This window comes from Lathyrus oleraceus, chromosome 1 (assembly GCF_024323335.1).
Source record: "Lathyrus oleraceus cultivar Zhongwan6 chromosome 1, CAAS_Psat_ZW6_1.0, whole genome shotgun sequence".
NCBI classification, from domain to species: Eukaryota; Viridiplantae; Streptophyta; class Magnoliopsida; order Fabales; family Fabaceae; genus Lathyrus; species Lathyrus oleraceus.
This window is the reverse complement of record NC_066579.1, coordinates 254946737-254958679: the sequence shown is the minus strand read 5'-3', so window position 1 is coordinate 254958679 and position 11943 is coordinate 254946737. Positions and strand designations below refer to the sequence as shown.

The window sequence follows — 11943 nt, the reverse complement described above, 5'->3', positions numbered from 1 at the left end:
TAGTGTTACATTAATATCTAATATTTCATGTATCCAATTAAATACCAAATAAAAATTTTATTGACTTTTTTTTTATAGTATTTAACATGCCACCCCTTAATTTATACCTGACACCCACATATTTTCAAAATTGTAAAAATGTCCTTGCTATTATTTACCAACTAAATTTTATATTTATTTGAAAATTTTCACTCGTACTAACATAAAAAATACAATTTCCGATACGCATTTTTTCGCATATCTGAAAATTCTCATATTTATATCGGAAATTTCAAAATTTATGATAAAAAATATAAGAAATTTCAAAATTTTAGATAAAAAATATCATAAATTTAAAAAAAAACGTTTTTTTATGGGAAATCTTAACCCATACCAAAAATTGTCAAAATTTTCGGAAAAAACTAAAAACTTTTACAAATTTAAATTTTTTCGATAATCTTATAAAAGTATATTGTAAAATTTCAAAATTTCAGATAAAAATTATTATTTTTTGATAAAAACTAATAAATTTTTAAAATTTTTGAAATTTATTTTAAAAGTATAACAATAAATTTGTTTTAAATAAGAGGTATCAAATATAAACGGCGTTGACGAATATAAATCAAAAGTTTGGAGAGATTCGAATATATATATATATATATATATATATATATATATATATATATATATATATATATATATATATATATATATATATATATATATATATATATGCGAGATAGCACTACTGTACGTAAATCCTTTGCTTTCTGTAAAACATTTTTGATTACCGCATCATACTCTTATTTGTAATTCCAACTCTATAAAAGCACAAACATGTAATCTACACCACTGACACCATCACACTTAACGCATGCGACGTCAATTTAAATTACCAAAATAACCTCACTCCCTTCACTATACAAATCAAAAATCATCAAATTCCCCATATTACCCTCTTCTCTTACAACTAAAAACAATCACACAGAGCAAAAGATCTTGATCGACTTCAAAAACCGCCCCCACAAACCACACTATCACTGGGTTTTTCATAAGGCAATGCCTTGCTCTTCATCGACTCCAACTACAACTGGTAGCGATAGCAGCAACATCAATAACAGATTCAACAACGAGAAGAAAAATACGGAAAACGATGGTTCTTCTCTCCGCGATTTCAAATTGAACGAATCTACCTTTTTAGCTTCACTCATGCCGAAGAAAGAAATCGGAGTTGATCGCTTCCTTGATTCTCACCCAAATTACGATGGTCGTGGTGCTCTCATCGCTATTTTCGGTACTTTTACTACTCCGTTGACTTTCATTTCGTTTTTTCGTCAAGAATTTTGACATGTAAATTAATCTTAATTATGCATTAGTTTGATATTGAAGTTGTAGGAATGTATACATTAACAATATTCCAAAATGATATCTGAAATTGTAAAATGTTAATCTCATAACTTCCTTTGTTGTGATGACATTAAGTTGGTAGTGTCGGCCTGCATGCATTTTTAATTAAGTGAACAATGTCAAAAATGCATTTGATAATAGTAGATTCAGCGTTTGATTTTGAGAGAATTGAGTGAATTGATTTTAACATAATTGAGTTTAGCATAGCAGAATTGAAGATTTATGTTTGAATAGATTTATGTAAAAGTGAGTTAAATAACAAATTTCAGTGTAAAAATCATGTATAAATTCAGAAGCTGCTACAAATTATAGCTTCAAGTAGAATCAATTATGGAGGCTGAATCAATTCTACTTTAGAAGAACCAAACATCTCAAAATCACTCTAGAATCAATTCTACACTTCTAAAATTGCTTTTGGCTCTTCTAAAAGCCAAATCAAACATGGTATTAGACATAAATTTTATTGTAGCTCTTCCAAAAGCCAAACCAAACATGCTATTAGACATATATATAAGGACGAACTTCATTATCAGATTACAGTTCTAAGGATCATTTTGGAATATCAACTATTTAGGGGACATGGTTGATATGGTCCTAAAATTAGGGACCAAATTGTTGCTCTTTGTTTGAAATTAGTTGCGTGTTTGTTTTTTTGAAATCTTGGTATCCAGCTTTGTGACCGACTAATCCAAAGGAATCAATCCCACTGTTCATTTTCGGGGTTCGAACCTGAGACGTTGAGAGGAGCACACTCTTAGGACCCAAGTCTTTACCACTAGGCCAACCCTTGGGGTTAATTTATTAGAGATCTGTGTTCTTAGAATAGAAGAGCTGAAAAAATGTTGTTAGATTTGAAGAGCGAGACCAATTGTATTGAGTTCAATAATTGGCTGAAAATGAATTGGTTGTGCTAGTGAAGTAAATTTAGTGCTTGTTTATCAGGAACGTTGGGGATTTTGTGCAATGTTGAGATTCACATATTAGGGATTTGTTGCCCTCTTTATTTTGATTTATTCAGTTTCAGAGATGAATATGTGCGTGCTTGTGCGTCCCGAGTACTGCAATTCTGTAATGTTGTCTTCATTTTTTGACTTCTTTTCTTAGTTTGGATCTTTTCTCTTAACTGTTATTTTTCTAGTCTGCATTTTTTGACTTCATTCTTGTTCATTGTCTTCTGTAGACTGGAATCATTCATTAACGTTAATTTTGCATATGCATAATTATGTAAAATTAGTTTAGTTGCAGTTTTGGATGGGTGTCCATTTAATTTACTGCTACTAAAGTGCTTTTTGGTGATATAAAGATACTGCTTGTGTCCTAAAGTGTTTTTGCTGCAGTCGTATTTGTTTAGTGGCTTACATTACATATTTGTTCAATCATTGAATCTGGCATCTGCATGTATACAGATTCTGGCATAGACCCGGCTGTTGATGGATTACAGGTTACATCAGATGGGAAACCAAAAATTCTTGATGTCATTGATTGGTAAACAGAAAGCTACTTCAATTCATGTTGAATTTTAAGCTGATAATCCTTTTGAGTTGTACTTGATTTCTAATAATAATACTATACATTTTCTTCAGTACTGGGAGTGGTGATATTGATACCTCAAAGGTCGTGAAGGCTGATGCATATGGTTGTATTTGCGGGGCATCAGGTTAATTCTAGGAAATTTCAAGTAGGCTGTAAATACAAATCATTGTAGTGAGACATTCTTTAATATTCTTAAAATTATGGTTGAGCCTTATTTCACTCCACAAAGCCGTTTTGTAAGGTGTGGAATGCCTCTAACTTATAAATACCTTTTCAGGCCTATTAGTCTATCACATGATCTATTGCGCAGGACTTTTAACAAATATATAGTCTCAGAATTTGGGTTGGGCCTAACTCATACCTACAAAACCAGCTTGTAAGGTGAGGATTGCACCCACTTACAAACACAACACACGCCATATCTCTAAGCAACGTGGGACTAAGTCCACCCCTTCAAAACTAACACAATGAAGGTGTTAGGGGTTGCAATGAGGCAAACCAAAGTGCCGCAATTAAGGCGACTAGGGGTGGACCGCAATTAAGACTGAAAGTCCAACACCCCCCTCACGCTTGGGTCTCAATGAGTCCAATTCGTGGACGATGCGGGAAGCCCAACAATAGATCTAAGATAGACTCTGATACCATCTCAGAATTTGGGATGGACCTAACTCATCCCTGCAAAACTGGCTTGTAAGGTGAGGACTGCTCCCACTTATAAACACAACACATGCCATATCTCTAAGCAATGTGGGACTAAATCCACCCCTTCAAAGCTAATACAATGAAGGTGTTAGGGGCTGCAATGAGGCAAACCAAAATGCCGCAATTAAGGCGACTAGGGGCAGACCGCAATTAAGGTGGAAAGTCCAACATATAGTAGTTCAGTAAAAAAACAAATATATTGTAAATTACTTGTAAGGAGGTATTCTTTAAAGAAAACAACATGTGCAGCTATTGTTGACCTAGCTCCTTGTTTTGGGCTGAGTCTAGACAAACAAAATTGTTATTCAAATTGCCCAAAGAAGAATGATTATACATTTCAGTAGAGTTATATTTAAACTCTGAACAATGAGTGGAAATAATCAACGATTGTGTATGACCTACCGACCAGAGAAGATATAAAAGAAAATCTACAACTGTCCTTTAAATTCAATAACAATGAAACAGTGTTCCATTTTTATTTTACAGAATCAGAATACAATAATTTAAAATACTTTGAAACTGTTAGTATTGTTTTAATTATTATTTTGAAACACCTGCCTTTTTCTATTGTTCCAAGGAAATTAATATCAGCAAACTTTCTTCCAGACAGTTTAGTTATTTTTTAAAAGAAAAATTGTTTTCGGAAACAACCACCAAACAAACAAGCTCTAAAGTTTTCTTCTTTCAATTTAGGGCCTGTTTGGGTTAGCTTATTGGAGCTTATCTGCTAGCCTAAGTTTTGTGACACTGTTTGTAGTCCTTATCAAAACAGCTTATGACATGTTTCTTAAAATTTTCTTAGTTTATTTTTTTAAGTTCTCAAAGATAACTTACAAAAATAACTTATAGCATATATAAAAACAATTTAAATTTATTTTATCTTTTGTTATAAAGATAGTTTATGCAAGCTTATTCATAAGCGCTTATTTTGATAAGCACTTGTGTTGTAAGCTGCAAATAAGCTGTGTATCCAAACAGACACTTAGTGTTTGTATTATTTAACTTTTCTTTCTATTTTCCCTTTGAGTGTATTTTGTTTCTTAGCTTGCCCATATCTCCTTACTTTAGAGGTTGTTTCTTCCTTTTTCCCTTGTCGCTGATGAAAAATTATTTACAGGGGCATCTTTGGTTATCAACACTTCATGGAAAAATCCTTCTGGTGAATGGCACGTAGGTTATAAATTGGTTTACGAGCTCTTTACAGAAGATTTGACCTCTCGTTTGAAGGTAGCATTACAGTTCTATGAAATATTTTAGTTCTCTTTAATACTCTTACCTCTGGCTAATAGATTTAATTTCCGTTTTCTTCTCTTAATTTTTCATTGGCAGAAAGAAAGAAAGAAAAAATGGGATGAGAAAAACCAGGAGGAAATTGCAAAAGCTGTAAAACAACTTGATGATTTTGATCAGGTTTCATTGTAAAATTTGATTGATTCTTAAATATTCCGGAATCTTTGAATCTCAAATTGCATTTTTAATACTTTATATGTAGTAAGCACCAGATAATACAGGGGCAAGCTGTTCACATGCTCTCCTTTTCTTATTGTAGTTTGTTAACTCATGTCCTGTTGTATTTGCATGCATTAATAAATTTTGTTTTTGAGAAAGAAAACTCTCCTTTCGCATTCCTACCTGATGTATTTGTTGTATTTTTTATACATTCATTTCGGAAGTACTCATCCGAAGAAGTATTTTATACTCTTACGAGCAGAAGAGAGGAAAAGAAGAAAGAATAAAAAAATCGAATAGAGCCTATGAATATGAATGTCGTTGAAAAGGGAAAAATATGAGAGACATGTGATGGAATCTATATGCATTTGAGTTACACACCCGGAGAGAATATACATAGAAAGAGTCATAAATGCATGGATTTTTTTTTACTTAATCACTTTTAAAATTTAATCAGCAGATTAAGTTGCATGTATTATTCCTAATTTTAAATACCATCACACCTACATTTGACTAGTTGTTTTGTTTGCATTTTATTGTATTTGCATCTTCTTATTCCATATAACTCAAAGCATCATGCATTTTCTAGCAACACATCAAGGTTGAGGATGGAAAACTTAAGAGGGTTCGTGAAGATCTGCAACATAGGCTTGATCTTCTGAGGAGGCAATCTGAGGTTGGTGTTGATCACGTTGCATGACTTTGTTGCTCTTTGGTTATGGCTGCCTTTCTGGTCCTTGAATTAGGAAATGAGTAGTTTATCTCAAATTATTTCTCATTATAGAATTCTAAGGATTGGAATGATGATATTGATAGAATGCTCCTTGCTAGGAAATAATGTTGGAAACACCATTTTAATTTCCCTGCAGAAACAATGAAATTCATGTTTTTTTGTCTCTCTGACTCTTATGTTGAACACTCAAACTAAGGCATTTATGTTTGTGTTTATACTTTTTTCCTAAATTTTATCAATTGAAATTCCTTACTTTGAAAAGGGAATGCCGTGTGTTCCAGAGTTATGACGATAAAGGACCTGTTATAAATGCTGTTGCCTGGCATGATGGGGAGGTCTGGAGAGCTGCCCTTGACACACAGAGTCTTGAAGATGATCCGGATTGTGGAAGGCTTGCTAATTTTGTGCCTTTAACTAATTATAGGTACACTTACTTTCTGGTTTTAGTTTTGTTTTTATGAATATCTGTTTTTGTTTATAGCTTTTGCAGAGATATCTCGTGAAATCGGAGATACTTAGGTTTGGGGCAACATATTTTCTAACCTAACAAAATTTTACTTCACCTGACACTGCATACAACCCCTGATTTGAAAATCATATCATCCTACTCATTCATAGCATGCTTTCTTGATATATTTCTTTTGCAACAAAATGCTACCGAAAAGGTTGTAGATATGAAGATTTATACCAATGTGAATCAGTTGCAATGGCACCTGAGTGAGCTGTTCTTGTGTTTAATTGAAATATTTATTTATCTTGAAACAATTCAACACCAACCTTTTTACAATATGTACATAATATATATTGAACAGATCTGTTTATTTATTTTATGGCTGTACAATCATATCAAACAGTTTATATGACATTCCAAAAACCGTACTTCTCAATATATTTGGTTTCTCTACTCTGCGTGTTTAGATTTCTATACTGTTGTTTATAACTGAAATAAATCACATAGATGATGTTGTTATTTCCTTGGAAAGGAACACCTAACTATTTTGCACAAAGAGCTCAGTTATTACCCATATTTTTCCTAATTGAGATGTTCCTGAATTTATATAATTTGCCATTGAAGAAATTTTATGTGGTCTAGCTATTAAATCAATTGCCATTTTATTTCTTGTATAGCATAATCTTATACATTCAATGCTAACTATGACAGCCTTTTATTTCAGGATTGAGAGGAAATATGGCGTCTTCAGCAAATTAGATGCTTGTACATTTGTTGTTAATGTCTATAATAATGGGAATGTTTTAAGTGTTGTAACAGACTGTTCTCCCCATGCCACCCATGTTGCTGGTATATCTGCTGCTTTCCACCCAAAGGTACTGATATATAATTTGATCTGTATATTGAAATTCTTAAGAGGGACAGTATACCTATTGATACATGATTTTTGTTTTTAGGAGCCTTTGTTGAATGGAGTTGCACCTGGCGCCCAATTAATATCTTGTAAAATTGGGGATTCCCGCTTAGGTTCAATGGAAACAGGAACTGGTTTAATTCGGGCACTGATAGCTGCTGTGGAGGTGCATAAAATGTTTCTTTTTCTCTCTTCAGCTGATTATACTAGATATTCCCATTGGTGATATATGACTTTCCTTTTATATTGGTGTTTGCCGAACTTTGTTGATGTATGGTATGAGTAAGTAAGACTTATAGGAATGACCATTCTACGTTTCTTTTTCATGATAAATGCGACCTCATTACTGAATTATTCCACATGTCTTTTTCAGCATAAATGCGATCTCATTAATATGAGTTACGGTGAAGCAACTTTACTGCCCAACTATGGACGCTTTGTTGATGTTGTGAATGAGGTATTTTCTTGAGTTTTGGTTTTAACTGGGAACTTATATCTTTTCTTTTCCATTTTCTATTTTCTAATTATAAAGGCTTTTGTTGTTTAAACTGTTTTACATCTAGGCGGTGAACAAGCATCGTGTGATATTTGTGAGCAGTGCTGGTAATAGTGGTCCAGGATTGAGCACTGTTGGTGCACCTGGTGGTACATCTTCGAGTATCATCGGTGTCGGTGCATATGTTTCTCCTGCTATGGCTGCTGGTGCTCATTCTGTTGTTGAACCTCCTTCAGAGGGGCTTGAATACACTTGGTATATTTGTTTTAAACCACCTATCCTTAGTTTTTTTTTAATTCTGATTTTGTGTTGCTATTATTGCATGATTGATTGGATTATTACAGGTCTAGCCGTGGGCCAACGGCTGATGGAGACCTTGGTGTCTGTATAAGTGCACCTGGTGGTGCTGTTGCTCCTGTTCCTAAGTGGACTCTTCAACGGCGCATGCTCATGAACGGGACATCAATGGCATCACCATCAGCCTGTGGAGGAACTGCATTGCTTATAAGTGCAATGAAGGTTTTCAGTTGCATTTCTTTTGTAGCTTGTTTTATTTGATTGGTACTACTGTGCTAGCATATGCATGATTTTTTGATGTGTATGATCCCCACGCAGGCCGAGGGAATTTCTGTGAGTCCATATAGTGTGAGGAAGGCTCTTGAGAATACCTCAGTTCCCATAGGTGATTTACCTGAAGATAAATTATCCACTGGACAAGGGCTTATGCAAATTGACAAGTTAGATAGTTTACTCATTCTTTACATTCATAGAAACTTAGTATAAATGATGATTTTGAAAGATTTGTATTGACTTAAATCATATACTCTACGACAGGGCTTTTGAATATATACAGAAGTGTCAAAACTTTCCGTGTGTTTGGTATCAGATAAATATCAATCAATCTGGAAAAACAAGTGAGTTTACATTCTAGTATCTACAATGGATATTTCACTTTTCCTTATATTTGTAATGTTTGAAAGTGCATGTTAGTAATAAATTTGAGATACAGAGATTTAGAATAATTCAAGCTCCTTCCCCTAATGACTTAATTATTTTGGAATACATGTTATCCTTCCCCTGATGACTTAATTATTTTGGAGTACATGTCTTGGGTTTAACTCCCATCCTTCCCCTGACTCAAGAGCTATAAGCAATTTCATAGCTTCTAAGTTGGTAAACTGAGCTCAGTTTAGCAGTAACTGAGACACCTACTTATGTCATTGAGGTGGGGAATAGAGAGAAGGTAAAGAATCAGGGGGTATGTGAAGAGTTGGAATTCAACATCTAAGATGTTAAGTTCCAAAACAATTCTTTATCATGGAACTTAGTGGTTCAGAGATGGTGTTAGGCATGGACTGGTTAGCAAGTCTAGGCAACATAGAAGCAAATTTTGGCAACTTATGCTTGAAGTGGGAAGTGCAAGGGAACAAGCATATTATTCAAGGAGATCCATCCATGTGTAATAGCCAAGTAAATTGGAGAATCATGTTAAAGGAGATCCATCCATGTGTACTAGCCAAGTAAATTGGAGAATCATGTTAAAGGCTATTTCTAAGGAAGGGATGGGATTCTATGTGCAAGAAGTAGAAGGAGAGTTGAAGGACAAGATAAATCATGGAATGATTTCTGAATGGGAAGAAGTAGTGGCAAGATTTGAAGATGTGTTCAACATGCTGATAGATATGGCAATGTGTATAGGAGGACACGTAAGAAGAGAGAGACGCGGAATAGTGTTACTCCCACTCAAAACTAATTCTATTAGTAGCACATGGGAGAGGTGGCAGGAAGAGAGAGAATCCAGATCTGAGGGAATATATGCAGAGAGAATGTTCCTTTGTCTGTATGCATGATTTGAGTCTCAATTTCCTAGGAGAGATAAGGCCTCTCGAAGAGCTTGACCCTTTTCTTCATCTTTTCTTTCCATTTTCCTGCTAGTTTACTGTATCCTGCTAGATCCTATATGAACTCTAGCCTTATTTCATCAATAATATTCATCAATTAACTTATTTGTGTCACTGTTCCATTTCTATTGTTGCTAGACTACTGATTTGATCTTATCAATTTGGTATCTAGAGTCTTGGTTTCGTTTTTCCTGTGGATGGTCGTTACGAGAAGTGTTATGGAAAATCGTGTTGAATTGATATAACAGTGGATGGGTAACATGGAAGTGTCCATGGAACAGATCCGTCAACTCGTTTTAGATCAACAGTCACGACCTCAAGTCACCGTTGATCAGATACATCAAATCATTCAAGAACAACGAACGCGACTTCACAGACGTAAAGGGCGTGAGGACCGGCGAGACGACGACGGCGAGGGAAGCGCTTTCAGCTCAGAATCAGGGGAATCGCGACCACGACACCGTTATCATAACGATAACCAGAGAGGCAAAATTTTTGAAGGAAGGAGGCGATTGGAGATTCCGATATTCAAGGGAGAGGATGCGTATGGGTGGTTGGTGCGGGTGGAACGTTATTTTCGACTCCACGAAATTCGTACGCAAGATAAGGTGGACGCGGTGGTGTTAGCGATGGAGGACAGGGCGTTGAACTGGTTTCAATGGTGGGAAGAACAAACACCGTTGAGGAACTGGGAGGAGTTCCAAATAGCTGTGATTAGAAGGTGTCAACCTGGGTTGCTGCATAACCCATTAAGACCATTGTTAAGCTTGAAACAGAAGACAACAATCATGGAATGTAGAGACAAGTTTGAACTCTTGGTAGCTCCGTTATGAAGGGAAGAAAAAGGTATGCTGGGGTCTATTTTTCTGAATGGTTTAAAGGAAGAAATTCAGGCAGAGTTGAAGCTCTATGACAATCACGATCTATGTTAACATTGATTGATTCCGGGGCTACTAGCAATTTCATTGATTCCATGTTAGTAACAGAATTGAAATTGAAGGTGATAGATACTCCCGTCTATGTGATTGAAGTGGGAAATGGTGAAAGGGTAAGAAATCAAGGGGTGTGTGAGGGGGTTACAGTTTCAGTTGCAAGGGGTGGAATTTAGTCAACGTTTTTTTCTAATGAAGTTAGGAGGGTCTGATATGGTGCTAGGAATGGATTGGTTGGCCAGTTTGGGTAATATTGAGGCAAATTTTGGAGAGTTATGCCTGAAATGGAAGCAAGGAGGACAAAAATACAGTATACAAGGTGACCCTGCTTTGTGTACCCGACAAGCTTCATGGAAAGCTATGCTCAAAGCTTTGACAGATGAAGGGATGGGATTTTATTTGCACTCCATGGAAGCCAAACAGGCTGGGAATAACACCAAGACACCAGAATGGGAGAGAATCCTGGAACTATTGAAGAAGTATTTAATCTGGGTTACCCCCTCCCCGGGAACATGACCATGCTATCCTACTCAAACATGATGCTGCTATTCCAAATCTCAGACCATATAGGTACCCTTTTTATCAGAAAAATGAGATTGAGAAGATAGTAAAAGATATGTTGCAGGCTAGAATCATAAGGCATAGCACTAGCCCTTTCTCAAGTCCAATTTTATAGGTGAAAAAGAAAGATGGAGGATGGAGATTTTGCACTGATTATAGGGCTCTGAATAAGGTTACAATACCTAACAAATTTCCTATACCAGTTATTGAGGAGCTACTAGATGAATTGGGGGGTGCAGTGATATTTTCTAAGTTAGATTTAAAATCTGGCTATCATCAAATCAGGATGAAAGAAGCTGATGTAGCCAAGACTGAAGGAGAATTGCGATCCAAAACGTAGCGGAAATTAAAATTTTCTCCTTTAGAGATCCTTACGAATGGGCATGATCAGTGATAGAATATTTACCTCTTGTGACGGTTGAAACCTTTGATGCAGATCTCTTGTGACGATTGAAGCCTTTTATTATTAATAAATAATTCGATACAAGTACCAAAAGTATTGGCCTCTAGGGCTTACACCGACAAAGACAACTTTTAGGACTCATGAAGGTCACTATGAGTATTTGGTTATGCATTTTGGGCTAACAAATGCTCCATCCACATTTCAAGCACTCATGAATGAAGTGTTGAGGCCTTTTCTGAGGAAATTCTGCCTAGTCTTTTTTGATGATATACTAATCTACAGTAAGGGTAGGGAGGAATACCAACAACATTTGACTGAGATTTTACAAGTGCTGAAAAGCAACAGACTGTTTGCTAACAAGAAAAAATATTCATTTGCACCAGAGGAGATTGAGTATCTGGGACACATAATTTCGGGAAAGGGCGTATCAGCTGACCCAAAGAAAATAGAAGACATGTTAAAATGGCCTAGGCTTAAAGAGTT

The 11943-nt window shown here is 35.3% G+C and overlaps 1 protein-coding gene across 1 annotated transcript in view; it reads left to right on the top strand.

Annotated features, from left to right (window-relative positions):
- Positions 1-838: 838 nt before the first annotated feature.
- LOC127129844 (tripeptidyl-peptidase 2) overlaps positions 839-11943 on the top strand; it is a 45730-nt gene continuing 34625 nt past the window's right edge. Inside the window, exons 1-14 of the mRNA XM_051058964.1 lie at positions 839-1273; positions 2793-2871; positions 2970-3043; positions 4739-4848; positions 4951-5031; positions 5660-5746; positions 6085-6227; positions 6979-7129; positions 7211-7333; positions 7541-7624; positions 7731-7918; positions 8008-8182; positions 8279-8400; positions 8498-8577. Of these exons, the coding sequence (XP_050914921.1) occupies positions 1039-1273; positions 2793-2871; positions 2970-3043; positions 4739-4848; positions 4951-5031; positions 5660-5746; positions 6085-6227; positions 6979-7129; positions 7211-7333; positions 7541-7624; positions 7731-7918; positions 8008-8182; positions 8279-8400; positions 8498-8577 (1732 nt within the window). The 5' untranslated portion in view covers positions 839-1038. The remainder of the gene's footprint in view (positions 1274-2792; positions 2872-2969; positions 3044-4738; positions 4849-4950; positions 5032-5659; positions 5747-6084; positions 6228-6978; positions 7130-7210; positions 7334-7540; positions 7625-7730; positions 7919-8007; positions 8183-8278; positions 8401-8497; positions 8578-11943) is intronic.